The sequence below is a fragment of the Panthera pardus genome, unplaced genomic scaffold, assembly GCF_024362965.1.
Source record: "Panthera pardus isolate Hobbes unplaced genomic scaffold, ASM2436296v1 HiC_scaffold_5, whole genome shotgun sequence".
Lineage (NCBI taxonomy): Eukaryota > Metazoa > Chordata > Mammalia > Carnivora > Felidae > Panthera > Panthera pardus.
In genome coordinates, this window is record NW_026526980.1 from 3,115,376 (window position 1) to 3,140,406 (window position 25,031).

At 47.0% G+C, this 25,031-nt stretch overlaps 1 protein-coding gene across 3 annotated transcripts in view; it reads right to left on the reverse strand.

Moving 5' to 3' along the window:
* The window catches only part of USP7 (ubiquitin specific peptidase 7), a 65,761-nt gene that overhangs the window by 31,988 nt on the left and 8,742 nt on the right, over positions 1-25,031 (reverse strand). Inside the window, exons 1-2 of one of the 3 annotated variants that reach the window (XM_053894576.1) lie at positions 6,447-6,559; positions 1,719-1,823 (exon numbers count right to left, since the gene is read on the reverse strand). In XM_053894576.1, the coding sequence (XP_053750551.1) occupies positions 1,719-1,823; positions 6,447-6,540 (199 nt within the window). In that variant the 5' untranslated portion in view covers positions 6,541-6,559. Of the gene's footprint in view, positions 1-791; positions 946-1,718; positions 1,824-6,446; positions 6,560-25,031 lie in introns of those variants that run through there. The other 2 variants (XM_053894575.1, XM_053894577.1) reach the window with 2 other exon arrangements.

A 25,031-nucleotide genomic window follows, 5' to 3' on the forward strand; every position in this document is an offset into this window, starting at 1 on the left:
ACTCTTTACCATTAAAGAGATACAATCTTTTCACTCTTAGCCTGGACCTTTCAAAACACACCTCAAATCCCCAACTGGGAAGGCCGTGCAACTGAAGACCACACTCTGCTTTCTCCTGTAATGTTCCCAAGTGGTAACTCACCACAGCAATATTTCTACTTTTAGGTTCTATGGTTTGGCACCATTATTTACTACCACTAATTTAGTAGTAAAATTTGCCTCAAAAGGAATGGGGTTTTATGTACGGTGTGGAGACCGAGGCAATCCGGCAACCTGGACTTCCGGAGACATCTAGCAATGCAGAGCCGTTTCTGGTTGTCGGGGCTACGGGGAGCGAGGATTATGGGTGGGATGGCACTGGCATCCTATCACACAGAGGACTGCCCCGCAACAAAGAATGATCGGCCCAAAAAGGCAACAGCGCCACCAAGGTTGAGAACCTGCCCTTCATCTACATCTGCACCTCCTCCCAAGCCCTCCCCAAAAACACTCGCAGAAATAGTCATTTGGAATTGCTCTGTGGAACTAGACAGGGAGCTCGCTGCCTGGGGTGGGCCAGTAACCGCTCTGCAAGTGACTGGAACCCACCTCTAACTCACACCTGGCACATCTGGCCTGGTCACACCTTCCCAACTGCGCTCACAGAAGCACTTTTGGCATCTCAGGTGTCTGAAATTAAACCAAGAGCCCAGCAACCAAAGAGACCACACCCACACCGTTGCCCTTGATCTACGGTGGAAAGCGCACTCCACAGGTAACAAAGCAGCGGGGTTCAGACCACGCCTCTTTACCTTCCTCAGATATTGCCTCAGCCAGCTGCCAGGGGGTAAACCGCACTGTGAGAGAACTCTCAACTACGGCTGCAGTTTCTCATGGAGGCTGAACTTTTGGCAGGAGGTCTGAACAGCAGTCCTTCTGGTGGTGCAGCCCGTGACTGACGGTTTCTTTCAACTGCCCCGTTACTCCCCTGGGAAGGACACAACCCTCATGAGGATTGATGGACATGCTTTTGACAGAACATGGTTTCATATTACACTGCAAGATTCCAGGGACTGCATAAAGTGATTACTGGCTGCTACCGTCTCATGATTTTGACCTTGCAAATAAAAGTATAGGTCACGTATCTGACAAATTATAAAGAAGAAATAGCCTCGAAAGAAATGGATTTCCTGGGCACAAAATGTCCATGCATACACATATGCAAACGCTTTTTGCATAGAGGATATAGACCAAAAGTTAGTGTGGGAGAATGAAGCCCAAAGCTGGATTCTGATTTTCACACCTATTGGGAGTAGGGAGGGATTTTCGGCTACAGACAACTGATATACACACTACAGTAAGAATGCAATGGAAAGCCAAGTTCCAATGTCTAGAAGTATCTTGCTGCAAACAAAAAGGAAAGGAGAGTAAGGTACACTAAGATACACTTGTTCTGAGCGCTAACGGTGGTGGGGAAATGGCAAGCCTGAGTAAATACCCATCTATCACAAACTTCTGTACTGAAACCTTCTCTCCTGGGCTGAGGAGAACCAACTTACCCTGAAATTTGTAGGTCGTCTTAAAATTCAAAACCAAAACAGGTTCCTCAATTTTCCTCAGATACAAACCTCCTGAAAACTAGCTACTCCTAAGAAACTCACAAGTACTCAAGGAAGAACTCTATAGCACATCCAGTTGTGTTTCTGCCCATTGCAAGTAAACAAACCACATGTACTCACCATCCTCCATATCTTCCTCTGTGTTGTTGTGCCCATCACTCATGGCTACATTCCCGTTGATAACAGGGTTTTGAGTAATTCTTGGTGGATCATCTGTATCTCCAGCTTTAAAGAAAACAAAGAAATTCCATGGTTTTTACCCTCAAATCTGGGATTAAAAACACATTTGTACTTGTGATGATTGTCAGTCACTAGTATGTTCCAAGTGTGCCATAATAAACATACTCTAACCCAAAAGGTATTTACTAGTATGTTTACTAAATAAATATGAATTTTGGTTGTTTTCAAAATGCTAAATGGGATGCAATCACTATACCACATTTGTTCCATTTGCACTATGTTGAAATAGCCTTCATACTCATTAAAACTCAACCCCAGAGAAAATACTGTTGAGCTTACTAAATATATACACAGCAGTGTGCATTAGAATGTTCTACCACATGTCAACGCTTTAAAACATCAAATTGTGTCTCTCAAAGTGTCACAGGGCAGTTACTGTAATAATTAAAAACTATAAATCCACACAAAAACCAGAACTGGAGGGACTGGAAGTTGGGGGAGGGGGTAGAGGGTGTGTGAAAGGGGGTCCCTAGAAGGACTGGCATTTATAAAGAGTCTGGAAGGGATTGAGAAACACATAAAAAGGTTTTGTCATTCTAAATGCTTGCTGAAATCTGGCTTGACAAACATTTACACATAATCAAAGGCACGGATGCAAAACTTCGAAGCAAGGAGGGGCAAATATAGGGTTTGTAAATGCCAAATGTAACATTCTCATCACTATTTATGCACAATCTTCTTACTTTGACATAGGTCCTTGTCTTAAAAGAAAAAAAAAACACTATGTCAAGATTTGGGATTTAAATAGCCTCCACTGGCCAAAAGGGTCATACACCATGTGTAAACCCTCTCCATCCTCCACATGTCATGTCACTGCAACTAATGCGGGCCCCCATATGTTGCCTATACACGTTCTGATCGAAATTAGCAGTCTCAGCTACAAACAGGAGATGTGGTTTTGAAAAGCGCTACTTAAGTGTGTCCTAGTCTTGCGACAGGTCTCCCCCATCAGCGGGCAGTCTGATTCAGCACCACGGACAGCACCCTCGCCATTCCCCTCTAGACACTCTCCCAAACCCCCAACTATCCGATTACATCCGTCAAAGAATCTCTGGATATAAACCATGCTTTTCCCCTTACACATCTCAAAGCACACCTTCAAAATCCTTGGAGGCCAAGAGACTGATATTACCACCCAAATCTGTATCACTTCAATCCTGATATTCTTTAACTATCAATATATATACACTTCAATTAATTGTGCTAAAGGTATTTTTAAAAACAAACACATATACATTTTTAAACTGGTCTCGACCACCACACCCTGACAAAAACCTGGGATGGGTGGGGGAGAAGGACAAATTCTTGTTTGCTCTTGCTTATAATTACCTCAAAGTCTAAAAACTCTTAAAACATTTGTGCTTAAAAATCAACATGAAAAACCAGGTACTTTGAAACGTCTTTCATCCCACATTTATCCTCCTAAATTAACATCTAACCATCATTAAAAACACTGTATGAGGAAAAACCCCTATGAAGGCCTATGAAATAAATTCTGGCACATTCTACTGACAGAATATTATACAGCAGTTTTCTTTTAAAGGTTCTCAATGTACCTAAATGTAAAGTTCTCTAAGCTATGTTAAGTAAAAAAAAAAATTTAAAGATACCAAGCAATAAATCTTACCACACACAACCTCAGTTACAAAAGAGACAGTCTGTTGGAATAAGAACGGATAAATTCTCATTTCCCCTTCCATGACAAACACTGGAAGGACACACAAACACACAACTAGAGGTCCTGCAGGAGGAGCAGCAGTGGGATGTGCGCGCGCACACACACACACACACACACACACACACACACACACACATCACACGAACGCACTATCTCACAGTAACTTGCTCCACGTATGCCTGCTATTTTAATTCAGTTCCTTGTTTCAAAACCTGTCCCACTACAAGTGCCTTATGTTTTTAATGTTTATTTATTTTTTAATATTTATTTTTGAGAGAGAGAGAGACAGACAAAGCACAAACAGGGAGGGGCAGACAGAGAGAGAGACACAGAATCCCAAGCAGGCCCCAGGCTCCGAACTGTCAGCACAGATCCCGATGCGGGGCTCGAACTCATGAACTGTGAGATCATGACCTGAGCCAAAGTCGGCCTCTTCACCAAATGAGCCACCCAGGCGTCCCTAAAATAAGATTTTTAATGCACAAAAGCACAAACAAATCATCTCTGTATACAAAACAGAGCATCACACCTAAAAACTAGGGTGATGTGTAAATATAAGCAGTCTGCACTACTGTAGGTCATAGAATTCGACAACTGATTCATAATCCCAAAGATTCTTTTTTTTTTACTTTTTTAAAAAAAATTTTATTTATTTTTGAGACAGAGACAGAGCATGAACGGGGGAGGGTCAGAGAGAGAGAGGGAGACACAGAATCTGAAGCAGGCTCCAGGCTCTGAGATGTCAGCACAGAGACCACCGATGCAGGGCTCGAACTCAAAAACTGGGAGATCATGACCCGAGCCGAAGTCGGACCCTCAACCGACTGAGCCACCCAGGCGCCCCAATGATGCCAAAGATTCTGACATCCAAACGAATTCAGATTATAGCTGAAACAAGGTATCTTTAAGGGTTTTGTGACTTGAAATAAGAGTATTTCTCACCAGAAGTTATGGCAATGATAAAAATCAAGATCAAGTCAAAAGATCTATGGCTTACCTCCACAGCACTTTACTGTATGTACAGTGTGGGAAGATAAATAAATCGGGTCACAGTTTTGCAGAAGCAGGATTAACTACAATGCGACAACTGATGAAAGGCTAGTAATCTATAAACAAGGGATCCCATCCTAGTGTTAGCAAGATGGGATTTCTCTGCCATAGGCCCCTAAAGGCAAAGTAAATAGAGTTCTACTTTTGAACCAGGTTCTCCTGAGCAGTACACCTCACCTTTTTACACACCAAGTTACACATTTGTGCTGGGCTGACCCACTTGCTCTTTTCCACCCTCCAAAAGCATGGAGATGCTAGTCTAAGCCAGTGGCTGTGAAATGACAAAAAGTCCCTGGTTGGTCCACCATGTATAGGAGAAACTTGACCAACGACAGGCCCCGTGAAGCTCCCAACCAAGTGCCATGGGGCCTTAGTAGAAAAAGTTGACAACTCAAGTCTAGCTCCTAAGGGACTGAATATATCCAGTTAAAAAAAGCTCCTCATAAATGAGCTAGTTCAGCAAGAGGATTAAAAATTTAATTAAGACACAGTAAATCCCTGGACCTGAATTCAACGATGAAAGCAGCCGAAGCCCACAAAAACTCTATACTAGGCTTCCAGAATTATCTTAAATACTAAGTCTGCTTTCATTATCATCAAAGAAGTTTAAGATTGGGGTGTGTATCTATTTATCACCACGTATAAAGTGATCCTGTTCCTGAATTTTAGATACCATCTAATTGGAATTTTCCCTTATGTGTCAACTCTCATTTGGCCAAACATGAACTACAGCACTAATTTTTTGACAGACATGGTCTCAAATAACATTGGGGACATGTGGCAAGCACCAATGACAATATGGAATGCCTCAAATAGAAAGACAAAAGTTCCCTAATGTGCCAAATATCTGTAGGGGTGCGGTGGGGTGCGGAGGAGGAGTTATCATTTGAAAATGTATTTTTGAGACTCAAATACAGTCAAAGATCATTTCCATTACTTGTGACTGGTTAACCTTGCTATGACAAACCCTGTGGTAAGCACCCAAGGCACAATTTATACATATACATGTACATATATTTTAATATGTATAAGAAGGGGCACAAAATGCCTTTTCTAAAGACTAGAAACACACAGAAGGCTAGCTTGGCTGGTTACGAAGCCTATATATCTCCTCCTGCTACTGAGGAGGCCATGCTTGTACTCTGCGTCCCTTCCCACAGACTTCCACTTGTGAGGTCATAACACAGGATCGCTCAACAAAGAACACTGGCCGATTGCTATGGAAATGATGTGGTGCTAACTCAGCATCTCAATCTCACTCCTGGATGAAGTAACAGACAAAGCAGAATTTCAATTTGTCGTTTTTGACATTTTCTGTCACCTCACAAAAATTACTCAAGCCTCTCCCCAAAAGGGGGGGGAGGGGGGGCAGAGAACCACCACAGTAAGACCTCAGAGCCTTCCAACTAAGAGGTGTATACTGCCACCAGGTGGTGCGTCAGCCACAAAGATGGAGCCACACCTCCGATTCAGTCTCCGCTCAGGCCCCAGATTCCCCCTCAAACTTTTCACCTAGTGATTACAACCCAGTGAGCAAAACCACAGCACAGTTAAGAGGCCAGAATATATGGAGTGCCAACGCAGAGCACACGCTCTCAACTCCGGGCCCACTGGTTCACTTGGAATTCCAAGGCAAAAGCCATCTGGTTTCTGCTTAGTCCGCCTCCCCTCATCTCCTCTCCAGACCCTGAACCCATTTTAAAGATTGTTACTGAAGCAGAGGTTATCGCGGTAAATGAGAACACGGGTATCTTTCTGCATAATGATTTCTTAATTAGCAATCCCCAATGTACTTCAGAAGGACAGTTTAGAAACATTGGTACTACTGGTTCTAGAAATCCATCAGCATCTAAAGATCCCCATCTGAACTCCCAAGTCACCTTCTTGTCCAAGCTTGTGGTTCCCCGCCATGTCCGCATGGCTCAGCAGCAGAGTCTGCTGGGGCTGGAGCCAGGACGGTTCTCTCATCCACATCAGAGTGATGCATAGAATCTCTAGGAACTCTACCTCAACATTCTTTTTTTCAAAGCCCCTCCCCCCCCCCCCCAATTCTTGGGTGTCGGACAAGGAACATATTCAAGAAACCTCATCAATTTAGAGAATCACTCCCAAAAGGTAATGAGGTCCAGAAATAAAAAGCGGGTGTTAATGGGAAAAAAGGAAGTCTGGAGTTTGGTTACTAGTTCCTTAGTTGCTGACATGGGCACACCGTACACAAACTACATCTTTCCTGTAAATCTAAAATTAATCCAAAATTAAAAGTTCACTTGAAAATAGACAAAACGGGGGCGCCTGGGTGGCTCACTCAGTTGGGTGTCTGACTTTGGCTCAGGTCATGATCTCACGGTACGTGAGGTCAAGTGACACATCAGGCTCTGTGCTGACAACTCAGAGCCTGGAGCCTGTTTCGGATTCTGTCAGTCTCTCCCTCTCAAAAATAAATAAACATTAAAAAAGAGAGAGAGAGAGAGAGAGAGAGAGAGAGAGAGAGAGAAAATAGACAAAAGAGAAGACCCGTAAGCCTAAGAAGCAAGGAATGTAACTGATATTAAAGATATATGCGGGAAATTTCAGCATGAAGCATCCACACCAGCATGCCAGAGATTCTCACACAATGAAAGACAGAAAAAGGTAGCCTGGAAGGGAGCTTGGGTCAGTGCTGGGGCAGGACCAGCAGAAGAAACAGGATCTGAAGTTTGATGCAAGGGCGCCTGGGTGGCTCTGATGGTTGAGCGTCCGACCCCTGATTTTGGCTCAGGTCATGGTCATCGTGGCCCCAAGATGGGCTCCTCGCTGAAGGTGGAGCCTGCTTAAGATTCCCTCCCTCGGCCCCCTCTCCCATGCCCGCACATGCACACTCTCCCTCCCTCAAAATACATAAATAAACGCGGGCCCAGAGCAAACATTCTCAGGTGAAGACCAGAAGTCGTCTTTAGCAATGGACCCACTGGCTTCGGGTTACAGCTGGATGTGAGGGGCACCGCTGCTAGGGGAACCCTGTCTGCATTCTCTGCTTTTCCTCCTCAAGACTGAGTCTGCCCACGTGGTCTGTCCTCAAGGAGAAATGCTCACCCCTTAGACAAACTAAAAGTTCACTGGAGCCCCCAAATGAGCCCAGAGGCACCAGTCAAGAAGAAATAAAGGAGGAAGAGGTCCTGAATAAAGTAAGACAACGCTATGGAAAGGCTGAATTTTTTTTTTTAATTTTTTTTTTTTAACATTTATTTATTTTTGAGACAGAGAGAGACAGAGCATGAACGGGGGAGGGTCAGAGAGAGGGAGACACAGAATCCGAAACAGGCTCCAGGCTCTGAGCCGTCAGCACAGAGTCCGACGCGGGGCTCGAACTCACAGCCCTCACGGACCGCGAGATCATGACCTGAGCTGAAGTCGGCCGCTTAACCGACTGAGCCACCCAGGCGCCCCAAGGCTGAATTTCTTTATGTGGTTTTTTTAAGTGCCTACTCTCAACATGACCCGTACTCCTGCAAATTTCTATCAGATCAGGCTGATTTCATTCCTTATTAAACATACTGTGAAATTACAGAGTCACAATTACTGTAAAAATAATAGAGATCCAGGGCACCTGGGTGGCTCAGTCATTTAAAGGCCAACTTTGGCTCAGATCATGATCTCATGGTTCGTGAGTTCAAGTTCCGCACTGGGCTCTCTCCTGTCAGCTAGGGAGCCAGCTTCCAATCCTGTCTCCCTCTATCTGCCCCTTGCCCACTCACACTTGATCGTGCTCTCCGTCACACACACACACAAAAAACAAACATTAAAAAAAATTTTTTTTAGGAGTGCCTGGGTGGCTCAGTCAGTTAAAAGTTTCATGATCTCACAGTTCGTGGGTTCAAGCCCACATCAGGTTCTGTGATGACAGCTCAGAGCCTGGAGCCTGCTTTGGATTCTGTGCCTGCCTCCCGCAACCCCCCCCCCCCCCCCGCCGCCTCTCCCGGCACTCACACTCTGTCTCTTTCTCTCCCCCAAAAACAAACACTAAAAGTTAAAAAAAATTTTCTTTGATAAAAAAAAATAAAATAAAAAGAAAGAATAAAGATCCAATTCCCTTTACCCAGTTTCCCCTGGTACCATTTTGCAAAATCATAGCACTATGTAATTCACAACCAGGACACTGGTGCTGAAGCAACATGCTAATCCTGTTCCTGTTCACTTGCAGTCGTAAGACACAAGTAGGTCTACGTGTCCATGAGTCAAGACAGTGAATGGGTCCCACACAAGGACCCTTGGGTTGCCCTTTCATGGCCACACCCAGCTCCCAGTGTGCACCCCCCCTCCCACAACCCCCCGGCAACAACTAATCTCCATCCCCATATTTTTGTCATTTCAAGAATGTTACATAAATGGACGTGGCATACAACCTTTTGGAACATCTTGTGTCACTCAGCATAATTCCCTGGAGACTCAGGTCACCAACTGGTTTCTTTACATCGCTGAGTAGGATTCCGCGGCAGGGACATACCATCTGACCTGCAAACAGCTGGGTTGTTTCCAATTTGAGGCTATTGGAAATAAAGCTGCTATAAACATTTTTGTGCAGGTCCTGGTTCTATTATTTACTTTTACTTTTGGGTTTCAAAGAATGAAATGCTAACAGCACCAAGGCAAGCAGTACAGGATGAAGATGGGCAAATAAGGACTCCTCCACTTCACTCCTAACATGAAGGAAGCCACTGTTTCATGCGCCCCCTTCCAGGTTTCAAGGTTCATATACATGCACGTGCAACAACGTACGTGAAATTCTTCTGAACACAAAATGGTATTCACAGGGCACGAACAAACTAGAGCTACCCCAAGTCGGTGCACATAAATATGCGTATTAATTTAATTCTGAATAGCACCATACCATATCACAATTTATTCAACCATTCCCTGACAAGGACTGCCTCCAGTCGGGTTTTGTTTTTTGCCATTGAATGGTGCGACAATCTGTACTGTGACTTTTGTTGGGCTACGATTTAACACCAGGTAGTCTTTCTCAAACTCGTGGGACTCCTCCCCCCAAGTCATTATCCAAGCTCTTTCCAATGGCAATTAGTAACACATTAATCCTACTCCTGTTCACTTTCGCTAAGACACGCGTAGGTCTGTGTGTCCACCAGACACACGGACACACCAAGACCCACAACGCTGCCAATTAATGCCCAGCAATACATCAGAACACCTGCGTCCTGCACTACGCTCACACGCTGTTCCGGAGAGCTCTTCCAACTCAGACACAGCTCCTTCACTCTTGCTTTGCAGAATTCAACTACAATTGACATCTTGACGTCCTGGTCCACAGCATGAATCCTAACGTACAGAACCTAGCTCTAAGTTCACCCGGAGGAGCAAAATGACAGCTGATAACTCAACAGGCAGACACAGAGGATGCACTCAGCACGACTGAGACAGAGAGTGCAGCCGCTGAAGGCTGGCTATACAGGGAGACAGAGCAGGTGACTCATCTGTGGGATCCAGCAAGTGGGGGTGGGGGTGGGCAGTCCCAAACAGCCCCCCTGTGTAGGGGCTGGGGAGGCGGGTGCTCCAAGGACATCCCCGGAATCAGGGACTCACAGGCCACGGTGAGATGGCATACTCCCTAAGAAACCGGAACCCCTAAGACCTGGCTAAGAGTCTGGGCAAACATGCAGCACCGCGGGAAGCCTCAGCTGCTGTGGAGTCAATGCCAGGCCCTGTGGAGGATTCTTCTAAGGCAAGGCTGGGCCTCAGGCAGAACCATGGACCATCTCCAGGCCTTGAACAGAACCCGGAGGTCACAAGGGGGTGGCAATCAACCAAGGAGACAGTAAAGGTGAGGACGGTGGGCCCCAAGAACTCTGCAGCTGCAACTGGCCTCCTCTATTCCAGGACTCAGTGATTTCTAAAGGGAACCCCCCCCCCCCCCACAGCCACTGAGTGGAACGAGGCGGGTACTGACCAGGAACACTGGCTGTTGACTATGCTCACCTCCCCAGTTACAAAGACCACATGCCTGGGGGCTGTGAGAAACACAGATGCTTTCCTGTCACTCTCTGTGCCTGGGGAGGAAAGGGAAGCCTCTCAGAAGCAGTTTCCAGGGCGCCTGGGTGGCTCAGTGGGTTAAGCATCTGACTCGGTGGCTCAGGTCATGATCTCACGGTTCATGGGTTCGAGCCCCGCGTCAGGCTCTGTGCTGACAGCTCAGAGCCTGGAGCCTGCTTCAGATTCCGTGTGTCCCTCTCTCTCTGCCCCTCCCCTGCTCGCGCTCTGTCTCTCTCAAAAATAAATAACCGTTAACAATTTTTTCAAAAAAATACAAAATTAAGGCAGTTTCTGAATGCGGTCCTAGTTGGAAAACTTCAACTGTGCTTCAAAAAGATCCTTTCTTTCTTTCTTTTTTTTTTAATGTCTGTTTCTGAGAGACAGACAGAGACAGATACAGACAGCGAGAGAGCAGGGAAGGGGCAGAGAGAGGGAGACACAGACTCCAAAGCAGGTTCCAGGCTCTGAGCTGTCAACACAGAGCCTGACATGGGGCTCGAACTCACAAACCGTGAGGTCATGACCTGAGCCGAAGGTGGAAGCTTAACAAACTGGGTCACCCAGGTGCCCCCAAAAAGATCCTTTCTAATCCATTATCATGACATTACCCAGGACTCAACATCTCTCCCTAGAACACAGGCAGGCCCTGTGTGCCTGCAATTACAGTAACTACTAACTAAGACAATGTTTTAATTACTTCTTTGCTGAACGCAGGAAGAGCGGGAAGAGCTCGAGAGGTAAGGGCATCCATTTCTGGGGGGGCTGGGTGGAGCCAGCACCCAGTGAGCCAACCTGCTTATCAAGTATCTCATATGTGCCAAGCGCTGGGTTGGGCCTTGGAGGGAGCACAGAGATAAGCCCCCCACCCCCACCCCGGTCTCCTGGTGCTCCTTTCTTGTGGGAGCAGACAAGAGGGAAGAATTCCAACAGAGGGGGAAACAGAGTACAGGGATGGAGCCGCGGGACCATCAGCCTTGAAGGAAGGGATGACACGTGGGTAAAGACCACGGAACGAAAAGGAGCCGGGCTGTCAGACATCCTAAAGAAGCACACTATTCTGGATTCAGCGAACAGGGTCAAGGGCAGTGGGCCACGGAGAAGGAGGGCAGGGCCAAGGCCATGGAGGGCCCTGAAGGCTCCGCTCCGATAAGGACTCTGAATTTCTTTCTCCTATGTTCCCTGCTGCGCAGGCTGTCGGTTCCTGCTACTCAGCCCACTGCTCAGGCCAGGTCTGCTGCCGCGGAGTCGAGACTGTCGGTCCCATGACCGTCAGAAGCTCCTTATTTCCGTCAGAAGTTCCTCTGCCAAGCCACCGAGGATGGATGCGGAAGAGGGGGTTTTGTTTTGTTACTGGTTTTTACTAGCTTGCCCCTTGGGGCTAGCCTGCCAGGCTGGAGGTATCGTTAACAATGAAACCACGGCCGAATCAATACCACCACTCCAAAGTGCTCGGCTTTCATTACTTTTCTGATTTTATACACAATGTGGCTACACCCATCCCCCATGAGGCTGGCCGGGAGCCCATTTCCAGATCACGGTCCTGGCCTACTAACCAGGGCCTGCTTTGGTCCTCTGCCGTTGGCGGGCCACCGCAGGGGCCAAGGCCAGTGCCCGCACAGCTTGTAAGTCACAGAGCCTGAAGGTTCAGAGCAGACCCGCTGTGTTGAGACCTGACAGTTAGCTTCACGCTCTGAATCCTGATTTAAATTAGGAGTATGAAAATAAAAGCCCCAAAGACGGCCACATATAAATTCGTGTACCTTAAATAAAAATATTTGTTTGGGACCTCCAGGTTAGCGTGATTATGTAAAAACCATCCTTTCCCTAGAGGATGGCCCTAACTGCCAGTCACGTCCCACATTCTGCCGGCCGGCGTGCATACTGGCTGGCGCGGAGAGGGGCCTGCGATCTGCACCACCGAAGAGCTTAGAGTTGCGGCACTAACTACTAACTTGTATAGCACAGACCACTGGCGGGAAAGAAAAGGTGAGTCCCAGCAGGCCCAGCAGAGACCCAGCCTCATGGAAGCCACAGGACAGAGGCAGGAAGTATTTGCGTCACACACGGCCAAAGGATTAACAGCCAGAATACACACACAGTTCCTAAAAATCAAGAACAATCAATCCAACTACCACAGAGGAGAAATTCCTATAAACTACAAATGATTAATAAACATGCTCGACTTCCCTCACTAACATGATACCATTTCCATCTAACAGCTTAACAGTGAAAAATACTGGAAATGCCCCCTTGATGCTGTGGGTCTCACAAAACGAGTGGGGTCAAAAGGCTGTCAACTATCCGACCTAGGGGCTGTATTTATTCAAACCAAAATGCCAAATACCCTTTTACTCAAATGTCATTCCTAGGAACCCATTCCAAAGAAAACTAGCATCCATGCCCAAAGATCTCCACAAGCATAGGCTTTACACTGAAGCACCATTTTTTACAGAGAAGTTAATGGCTCTATTTTTATGAAGTGTCCAGAACAGGTAAATCTACAGAACGGTGATCAGCGCTCGCCCGGAGCTGGGGAGATGGGGAGGTTGGAGGGGTCGCAGCTCAGGAGTGCAGGGGCTCGTGTGGTGTCAGAATCTTCCCAAACTGACCGTGGTGATGGTGCACAACTGTAAATACACTAAAAGCCACGGAGCTGCGTGCAGTGAATGAATGACCTACAGGGCGAATTAGAGCTCGATAAAGCTGGATGCAAAAGACAGAGACAAGATCTTAACAGAAACGGGCTATTCTGTGTGGGGGCAAAACAGTTCCAGAAATCACAAAGGTCTCTGAGGCTACGCAGGGTCAGTGGCGTGCACAGTGAACTGAGCCACACCAGCTGGAGCGGAACTGTTCGGCTTCCTGCAGCAGTCCTCTAAAATGAATATGCAACATTTTGGTGTTTTAAATGTTCAGTGATCTACAAAACTGACTGATGTGTGAAGTCCGCTCTACATTCATGTAGGTTTAAGGAAAGTAAAACAGTCACGAGGGGAGATGCCCACCAAGAGACGAATCACCGAGTGGGTCACCAGGGTGTCCTTACACAATGAGTAAGGCTGTGTGTGTTACCTGGGACAGAAGACCCACCACACGCTATGTGCACGTTTACTTCCATGGAATCAGGCGCTTTCTCCTTGCCTTCTGGCTTCCGTGTCATTTCAATGGTTCCGAGAATATGCACTACCTCATCCAAAAGTAAAAACACAAGAGGCGCGTGCACCACACACACACACACACACACACACACACACACACACACACACACACAGCAAAGCAAACCATGGTGCAAAAGGTACAACCCAAATACTTCCTAAGGCAGGACACCAGTCCAAGAGTCCTTAGAAAACACACCAGAGAAGGAAAAAGACACACTAGTTGCACACGTGGAGTCAGGAGGGAATGGAGTCCTGAAAGTTCTCTTTACACCGTGGCAAATGGCAGCATCTACTTAAATGTGTGGGTTTTCCTGAAGAACTGGTTACAAAGAAGGCAGTCTAGGGGCTGAGGATGAGTTCAGACACGGGGTGAGCAAACTCTTGATTGTGCTAATTAAAACTTTTTAAAAGCAGTCAAACACAACCAATTTCAAATGGGTTCATTTATTTGAATAAAACCACCAACAGCAACTTAAGAAGGGCACCTGGCTGGCTCAGTTGGTTGAGCATGTGACTCTTAATCTCGGGGTCATTAATTTAAGTCCCATGTTGAGTGCAGAGCAAATGTAAGAAATAATAAGTTAATAAGCAAAAAACAGCAACCTAGAACAGAAGACTAAATTGTTTGATTTCTTTTACACATTGATGCAGGCCGACCACCATTCACCACACCTTCTTCTCATCTTCCTTTTGAGGGGACCCATCAAGGCTATCAATAAACAGACAAATCCAAGACCTTTTAAAACACTAGTGGCCACAGAAATTGTTTGATTTCGGGGGTGGGGGGTGGAGGGTGGTGCCTGGTTGGCTCAGTTGGTTAAGGATCTGCCTCTTAATTTTGGCTCAGGTCATGATCTCATGGTTCATCACTTTGAGCCCCGCATGGGGCCTGCTTGGGATTCTCTGTGTCCCTCACTCTCTGTCCCTCCCCAGCTCTGTCTCTCTCTAAAAACTAAATAAATAAATAAATTCGTGAGAGGAAGACTAGTTTCTCAGAGAATAACGAAGGAATTCTGGTTTTGTTTAAAAAGGTGGGGGGGAAGGGGGACACTTCAGTCTACAAACCAGTGTAGACCTTGACCATCTGCTATGCACAAGAAACATCCCCTGGGAAAACTGGACTTCCAAGAGGTAAGATCATTAGAACCGGAGGCATACCATGTTCATGGACTGAAAGACTCCGACTCAAGATGTCAGTTTTCCACAAATCTGTCTTTGTGTTTGAACACAATTTCAATCAAAATCCCAAAAGGATTTTTTTTATACTTACAGACAAGTAAAAAGTTTTCATGGAAAGATGAATACAGACAATAAAACCATTTTGGAAAGAACACAGTCCGAGAAATTACACCTGATTCGACTCACTCCAAAGCTTCAGTAATCAACACGACAAGCAAAGTAATCATAGTGTTGTATTAGCAAAGAGATGAGCACACAGATGCATGCAACTGGGGAGTCCAGAAACAGACCCCCACACAAATGTTACTATTTTTGAGAAAGTTGACCACGGAAAAGGGATAGTCTTTACAACAAATGGTAAAGGAACAACTGGACGTCCACAGGCTAAAACAAGGAACCTCAACCCCACACCTTACACAAAAATTAACTCATAATGGACCTTAGATACAATTATAAAATTTAACAATGTAAGGCTTTAAGAAGAAAACACACAGTGTGGGGCAAAGAATTCATAAAAGAACATTTCAACAAATAAGACTTCACTAAAACTAAGTTTTGCTCCAGAAAGATACCATTAAGAGAAAAGACAGCTACGGATTAGGAGAAAATGCATGTGCAAGTTGCCTCTCTGACAAAGGACTTGTGTCCCAAATACACAAAGAGCTCTCAACATTTGACTGGAGTAAAACAACCCCGTACTTGAACACACACTTCCAACAGGGTGTAGGGATGGCAAATAAACACGTGGAAAGTTGTTTGACCGTCAGCTCTTAGGTGTGTGCAAATTAAAACCACAGTGAGAGGGGCACCTGGGTGGCGCAGTCGGTTAAGCGTCCGACTTCAGCCAGGTCACGATCTCGCGGCCCGTGAGTTCGAGCCCCGCGTCAGGCTCTGGGCTGATGGCTCGGAGCCTGGAGCCTGTTTCCGATTCTGTGTCTCCCTCTCTCTCTGCCCCTCCCCCGTTCATGCTCTGTCTCTCTCTGTCCCAAAAATAAATAAAAAACGTTGAAAAAAAAAATTTAAAAAATAAAAAAATAAAAATAAAATAAAACCACAGTGAGAGGGGCGCCTGGGTGGCTCGGTTGAGCGACGACCGACTTCGGCTCAGGTCATGATCTCGCAGTTTGTGAGTTCGAGCCCCGCATCAGGCTCTGTGCTGACAGCTCAGAGCCTGGAGCCTACTTCAGATTCTATGTTTCCCCCTCTCTCTACCCCTCCCCTGCTCACGCTCTGTGTCTCTCTGTCTCTCAATAATAAATAAACATTAAAAAAAAACATTAAAAAAAAAAAAAAAACCACAGTGAGATACTACTGCCATTAGGATGACTAAAACCTAAAACACCGACAATATCAAGTGCCGACAAGGACGTGGGTCAGCTGGCTCTCTCGTACACTGGCATGGGATGCAGGATGGCAAGCAGTCTGGGTAAGAGCTTCTGTAAGGTTAAGCATACTGTGCCATATGGCCCAACAACTCTGTGTCTTACTCTAGACAAAGGAAAACTCATGTCCACACGAAACCTGCCACTAATATTTAGAGTGTCTTCATTCATAACTGCCAAACATAACTGGAGGCAATGCAGATGTCCTGCAGTGGGAGGACGGATAAACAGTGGTACGTCCATACACCGGAAGGAAGACTGCTCGGCAATAAAAAGAAATGAAGCGCTGACACACCGAACCCAGATGCTACACCCTGAAGAAAGAAGCCAGTCTAAAAAGTTACATGCTGTGCGATTCCATTTACATGAGATCTGCAAAATGACGAACCCGCAGGGGACGGAGGACACAACAGTGGTTGCCAGGGGTCCCATCAAGTGGAAGATGCGACTGCACAGGAAATACTTGAGGGGGGTCATGCAGTGAGTGAACTACTGTGCATGTTGATTGTGGCAGTGGTGACACAAATCTATACAGCTGTTAAATTCGCAGAATCCCCTCCCCAAGTCAATCTTACTTTACAGTAACTTAAAAAACCAAAAGGGAAAAAAATCACCTGCAGGGCAGAGAGAAGAAATAATTTACTGACTCTTTAAATACTCCCTTGATGTATGGTTTCAGATCTCTTAACTCTTAGGGAAGAGAGAAGTAAAAGATTTTATAGAAAAGATGGAGAGTCTAAACCTTCTTTGCCCCAAGACCTTCAGATGGTCTTCGACAAAGCAGTACACCATTGTTTGCATCAAAATGTATTCTTCTTGGGGGAGAGGGAGCTGCAGGTGGCAAGGAACCAGGGAAGCGGGAGGTCAGAACAGAAGTGAAAGAAAGTATCGACAGAAACACTGGTTTCCTAACACGCACAAACTATGCGCCAATAAACTGAAGCACATTTAACAAGGTGTGCCGTTTTACGAGCAATGTTTAAATCCAGACTGATTTCCCCAAGAATTCCACACAAGCTCTGTTCCACACAAGCTACTGGAAACTGGAGGAAGTGGGGGAGGGAGATACAAACAATAAATATTAACAAGTGGAATGGTCGCCATTATGACTAGGAAGGAAAATAATCAAAATCACAAGTTGTTTTTGGCTTAAGCCCTCCCTCGTTGAACGCTCACGAAATCTGTTGTTGATCATAGCAGCATCATCTTGTATACACCTTTAAGTAGGGGGAAAGCTGTTCTGGAGTCCACTCCCCAGTCAGGGTGCTTCCACATCGCGTGAGGGGCGGGGGGGGGGGGGGGGGGGGGGGGGGCAGGGACACCCACTCCTGCCTGCTCCTGCCCCATGGCATTAGCTCATGCGCACACAGCGGCCACCCAGCCACCCTAGTTACCACCCAACCTTCTTCACCCACTCCGCCGAAAAGTATTAAGACTTTTCATACACAACAAAAAGCCACTGCCCTCTTTGTCTGGATGAGCTTCCTAGAACTCTAAGGACAACCCTGTTCCCAATTAGGTAACAGCAAGGCACAAGGGCATAAGACATGAATGGGTTATTTTATGCATTTACACTCAATGTTTTATTTATTTTTTTTAATGTTTATTTTTGAAATAGAGAGAGACAGAGCATGAGCGGGAGAGGGGCAGAGAGAGGGGGAGACACAGAATCCAAAGCAGGCTCCAGACTGTCAGCACACAGCCCAACGTGGGGCTTGAACCCATCAAGCGAGATCATGACCTGAGCAGAAGTCGGATGCTCAACTGACTGAGCCACCTGGGTGCCCCCCTCAATGTTTTGTTTTGTTTTGTTTTAATCTTTTTAATGTTTATCCTTGAGAGAGAGAGAAACAGAGACAGAGTGTGAGCAGGAGAAGGGCAGAGAGGGAGACAGAGTCTGAAGCAGGCTCCAGGCTCTGAGCTGTCAGCACAGAGTCCGACGCGGGGCTTAAAGTCATGAACCGCAAGATCACAACCCGAGCCGAAGTCGGACGCTTAACTGACTGAGCCACCCAGGCGCCCCTACGCTCAATGCTTTAAAATGCAGCTGCACAATGAAATGTGTCAACATTTACAAGACCTGGACAACTCAGTGAATCAATATTTTCCAAATGAGCACCGAATGGCATAGAACAGCTCCATTCAAAGTACAAGACAGAACAGTGAATTTTAATGTAACAGAAAAGCGATCTTCAGGGTTTCGAACTGGCACAGTGCAGTCAACTTTAAAAAGCTACCAAAGTTGGGTGTGGTACCAAAGAACTGCTACGACTATCTGAACAGGCTGTTAACCTACTGTCCCCTGTATTAACTAGACGCCTCTGTGAGCCTGGCTTTTCTGCTTCTGCCACAATACATGCAGCAAGTGACAGAAAGCAGAAGCTGAGAGAACAGAGAGAGCACAGAACCCAGCTGCCTTCTATTAAGCCAGACAATAAGGACATTTGTAAAAATGTAAAAATAATGCCATTGCTCATTGAATTTGGTTTGGGAAAATATTTATTTCCTGTAAAACATACGTTATTCGTGTTGCCACATAATGGTTTGTTATTCTTAAATGAGCAACGAAGACGGGTCATAGGTTTCGTTTCTAATATGGCAAATGATGACAGACACAACCCACCTACTTAAAGCCCTTGGGGGTTTTCATCTCTTTAAAAAGCGTAACAGGATCCTGACAGCAAAAACAGTTTGAGTCCAAAGACCAGACCGAGTGGGGGATGTGCGCTGTGCGGGGCTAGCGAAACTGGAATCACAAGCCCTACTCTGCAGAGCTCCCACCTGGGAGCCACCACACCCGCAACCTGGAAGGCAAGGCGGCGGTCAAGGAGCCCACATTCCTTCATGCCTGGGGGTTTCTCGGCCTTCTGGGCCCTTCCGGAACGGCACCTGGAAGCGGCACCTGGAAGCGGTGAGAGGCCCACAGGGGTGTGGTTCCAGCTCGGCCTCACTCACCCTGCTTCCCATTCAACTCCCCTCAGACCCCACGCCCGGTGGACTCCAGCACCAGATCCCTTGTCACCAGATGGTCAGCGGCGCCCACAGTTGTGCATGGTAAAATCTAACCAACCCCTCATCTCCGCTGCTGCTCTGACCGAACCCTCAAATGACACCGAGAGCCCCACCCTGCGCCACCCGGTTCATTCATTTAGTAGTGAAGCACATACACAGCCACAGAAAGGTTCCAAGTCCCCTTAAAACATACTGAATAAGGGGCGCCTGGGCGGCTCAGTTAAGAGTCCAAATTCGGCTCAGGTCATGATCTCACGGTCTCTGAGTTCGAGTCCCACGTGGGATTCTGGGTCTCCCTCCTTTTCTGCCCCTCCCCACTCGTATTCTGTCTCTCTCGCTCGCTGGAAAATAACCAAACCCTAAAAGGAAAAAGAATTTTTTAACGTATCAAATAAAACCTACTGCAGATGACAGAATCATGGGAGCCCGCACATCCTCTTGCTCCAACAGAAATCACGGTGAGGTCCCATTCGATGGAGCACTGGCCCATCTACAACACGAAAGGCCTTGAAGATGAGATAGTCCGTGCAAGAAGCTGGACACAAAAGACCACACACAATGCAGGATCCCATTTATACCAAAGGCCCAGAAGGGGCAGATCTGAAAAAAAGGAGCCGGACGGCTGCCTAGGCTGTAGGGAGATGGGGAGTGTCCCTAATGAGTACAGGATTTCGTTTCGGAGTAATGAAAATGTTCGAAATTTGGGGGTGCCTGAGTGGCTACATCAGACGGGTGTCCAACTTTGGCTCAGGTCATGAGTTTGTGACTTCGAGCCCCACATTGGGCTCTGCGATGACAGCTCAGAGCCTGGAGGCTGCTTCAGATTCTGTGTCTCCTTCTCTCTCTGTACCTCCCCTGTGCACAACTCTGTCTCTTTCTCTCTCAAAAATAAAAAACATTAAAAAAAATTAAAAATCATGATGACTAGGGGCACCTGGGTGGCTCAATCGGTTAAGCATCTGACTTGGGCTCAGGTCATGATCTCGCGGTTTGTGAGTTCGAGTCAGGCTCTGTGCTGACAGCTCGGAGCCTGGAGCCTGCTTCAGATTCTGTGTCTCCCTCTCTCTCTGCCCCTCCCCTGCTAGTGCTCTGTCTCTCTCAAAAATAAACAAACATTAACATTTTTTTCAAATCATGGTGACTAACACGTTTTATCAAAAAGACTTACAAAAGGGCAGGTGCAAATCTAATCCTCTGTTAACTGTTACCAAAGCAGGTAAAATTAAGAGTTAGCAAATATTGTGGCGTGTTCCCATCCGACTGAAACTAAAATACAAAAATGCAGTGCATTTTTTGTACTACTGATTATTTGTACTACGTGGGAAAGAAACTGTGGATGGAGGCACAGCAAATGACCCAGACTCTTCCCTATTCCCCTGATCTCAAAGTCTGATGGGGAGAAAAGGAAAGAAACACCACGCAGTGTGTTAATTATACCACAAAGAACATATCGGGAAATACAAAGATGCCTCTATTTTCACCTACTGGAAGCCTTGCCTCTGGCTCTCACCTCAAATTCCCTGGAACTCAAACCCTAACCACCCAGCCAGCCCTCCTACCCCACTCTCCACACCACTGTACCAGACCTCACTGCTTCCCCCACAGCCAACGTAATCTTTCTCTTCACCTCCAGAGCCTTATCTCCTCACCTCTTGTGGCATTCATCACTTTGTATCCTGCACGAATTCTGTGCTCATGGGACCTATCTACATCCTGCTGACTTTCCTTAAGCAAAGACATCTTATCACCTCTTCATCTTTGAGAAACCACCCCTATCCCCAGTGCCTGAGCAGTGATTCCAAGATTACCAGCAAGTATGCACTATGATGAGCTGGTTTGGGGAACCTTCTTCCTAAGTAATGACAGAAGAAAATGCTCGGTTTCCCATTATTCTAGATGATCCTGTTCAAGGCAGTGTGCACTAGAGAGGCAGAGCTAAAATCCAGTCCACAGGTTGGGTCCAGAGCATCCCTGCCCATCAAATTTCTGTGCTAATGGAGATGCTCCATAGACAGCTGCGCTGTCCAATACCAAAGCCACGACCCACATGTGGTGGCTATGAAGCCCTCGAACGACAGCTCGTGAGACTAAGTAACTGAATGTTTAATTTTACTTAATTTTTATTAGCCTAAATCTACTCACTCAGTCATGAGTGAATACCGGCTACAACACTGGGCAATGTGAATCTAGAAACCATTCCATCCCTCAGAGCCTTGGTTTCTTCATCGGTAGAGCAGGGGCATGACAGACACTTTCTGCTCTAACGCACAATCATACGACCAAATGGCTTCTGATAACATACCGAAAATGAAAAGAGTACTTCAAGAAAACCAAGAGACCTTCAAATAATTGATCGGACCAGGGTGCCTGAGTGGCTCAGTCAGTTAAGCATCCAATTTCAGCTCAAGTCATGATCTCACGGCTCACGGGTTTGAGCCCTGCATCAGGCTCCCTGATGTCAGCCCAGAGCCTGGTCCCGCTTTGGATTCTGTGTCTCCGTCTCTCTCTGGCCCTTCCCTGATCGGGCTCTGTCTCTCTCTCTCTCAAAAACAAATAAACATTAAGAAACAATTTTAAAAAATGATTGGACCTAACTTCATCAAAATAGAAATTAGATTTTAAATAAGAGCCTCTGATTTCCAAGGAACTACTGACCCTAAAACGTTTAGATCTGCAGTGCTAGTTCTCCCCTTCCCCATATACACTCCAAGGTAATTAACAACGAAGTGAATCGTCCTGAAGACTTAAAGGGGCAGGAACCGTGCTTTTCACATCACCCCACGGCAATGGAGCGGAGCTAGCAACCAAGAGGACCACCAGCGCCCACCTATGGTTGGTGGGAGCGCACGGCTGTGTCCAAGATGCAAAGACTTGCATGAAGCCATGTTAGGGTTTCTTAAAACTATTCTATAGACGTTGACTGCTGCAATCACTTTCCAAACTAAACATGCTTCCCAAAGCCTACAAATTGTGTGTGTGTCTGTGTGTGTGTGTCTTTTTTTTTTCTCTCTTCGCATTCCCTGTCAGGGGAAGAGGGCTCCCCCCCAAAAAAATATTCAATATATGCCATAAAAGCAATGCCACACGGCTAGGTGGTGGCTATGAGGCAAGGAGGATGGCCTCTTAGGTCACCCTGTTTCTTTCAGCACCCACCTGGTTAAGGAATCTGGGTCTCTGGGATGCCTGGGTGGCTCAGCCACTGAGTGTCCAACCGGCTCAGGTCACCATCTCACAGTTTGTGAGTCTGAGCCCCACATCGGGCTTGCTGCTGTCAGCGCGGACTCCTCTTCTGATCCCTCTGTCTCCCTCTCTCTGCCCCTCCCCGTCTCTCTGCTGGCATTATCTCAAAAATAAACAAACATTAAAGGGGGGGGGGCGCCTGGGTGGCTCAATTGGTTGAGCGCCTGACTTCGGCTCAGGTCATGATCTCAGGGTTTGTGGGTTCAAGCCCCGCGTCGGGCTCTGTGCTGATAGCTCAGAGCCTGGAGCCTGCTTCGGATTCTGTGTCCCTCTCTCTCTGCCCCTTTCCCACCCATGCTCTGTCTCTGTCTCAAAAATAAATAAAAACATTAAAAAAAATTTTTTTTTAAACTTAACAAAAAAATACTAAACAAAAAAAAGGAAAAGGAATCTGGGGCTCTGGTACCCAGCTCCACAGAATCAGAAACTCTGAAATGCAGTATGTTTACGTCCTGAGCCCCTGCTAATAAACCTTCTCAACTTTTCACCTCTCCATATATGCAGAGTCCCAAATGGTTTGCTTTAGGGATGATCCATTTCAGCTAGGGATCTCAGTATGTAACAGTTACTGAATACCCGACTCAGTTACTTCAATTCTATTCTCGCAAGGAGGGAGGCACCTGCCCTGAAAGCACATAATATTCTGCTCTGTATGTTCTTGACCCACACATCCACTTGCTGAGCTGTACACGTGACCCCAACCACTTCTGGCAGTGAGCTACTTTCTATATTCAAAGCGTGTGGTGAACCACACAAAAACGCTCAACCAGGAAGACAGACTGCAGCACACCATTCAGGGTTGGCGAGGGAAGGAACGCGGGAGAAGGCAGCAGAGGTGTTTCAGCTAAGAAGCAGTAACCACGTCTTTCACGACCCACGGGGTCTACTGGGTTTGACGAATCACCATCGGCTGTGAGGCCAGACTGCACGGGTTCAAATCCCATTACTGACCCTGAGTAACTCGGTGTCTTGTTCTGCTTTGCTATGAAGCAGGGATGATGATACAGCCATCTCGGAGAGCCCGCACATCACGTGGCCCAGAACAGAGTGAGGGGTCCTCAGTGAGGGTGGGCAGCCTCGCACTCATCAAGCTTCACCAAAGCCCCCTACAGGTTCAAGGCCAGCTACAAATATCGGGCACACACCTGCTCCTCACCCACCTCCCTGGACCGCTATGACTTTCAGATGGCTGCTGGAACTTATTACTATAAACTTAGTGGCCTAAACAACACACCCTTATTCTTTGCTCTGGAGATTAGAAGTCTGAAAACTGGGCTCCTTGGGCTGAAATCAAGGTGTCAGCAGGGCTGTGTAGCTTCCGCAGGCTCCAAAGGAGAAATCTATTTTCTTTCTTTTTCTTTCTTCCCTCTTTCTTTCTTAAAGTTTATTCATTTTTCAGAGACAGAGCATGAAGGGGTGAGAGGGGCAGAGAGAGAGGGAGACACAGAATCTGAAGCAGGCGCCAGGCTCCGAGCTGTCAGCAAAGAGCCCGATGCAAGGCTTGAACCCACGGACTGGGAGATCATGACCTGGGCCGAAGTCAGATGCTTAACCTACTGAGCCACCCAGGTACCCCGAGAAATCTATTTTCTTGCCTTTTCCAGCTTCTAGAGACCTCCCCATTCCTTGGCTCCCCTTTCCATCCTCAGAGCCAACAAGGCCTTCCCACCCCACACCACCCACACGGCAACCTCAGGACCCTTAGGATTACACCAGGCCCACCTGGGCAGCACTGGATACTCTCCCCATGAGGGACACTTACCTTTGCAACGTAAGGCAATACAGTTGCTGGCTCTGGGGATTAGGACAGGGACATCTGTGGGGGCCATTATTCCACCTACCACAGACCCTAAACCACGGACACAGACACACAGGTCCCGATCCGACCAACCCTGTTGTGCTATTCGACATCTGCCTCCGACCACTCCAGCGCAGCGCCCCCTTCTCAAAACCGGTCATGTGCCCCCCCTCAGGAAAGCCTCTGCTGACTCACCCTTCCCAGGGGAGCCAGTCCCGTCCCTACTATGTGGCACGGCCACCTCCTGTCCACCACCCCTTCGGAGCCCTTCACGGAGGCCCTCCCATGCACATGTGCACCTGGCACCTGAACTCCGGCCCTCCGTAGGCAGGACATGTCTGGTACACAGGAGCCCCGCTAACCAGGCTCTGTGAGAACCACAACAGATCACCTCTGCTGCTGCGAGAATGCAAGCCTCCATTCCTGGTCCCTCTGGAAGCCAGACAAGAAGACCAAGAGGACAGGGCTAAAAACGAGAAGCCCTGCACAGGGTCGGCGAACAGGTGCCCCTCTGTGCACCTAACCACAATGAAGATCGAATGTAGGAACTTTCCAGTGATGTGACTTTCCCACAACACCCAAGCAGGGGCCTGTCACACCGGACCACATTACACCCTGCGAGACTTCAGAGTTCATTTGTTAACTGCAACCCCAAAGTAGATATGATCCGCA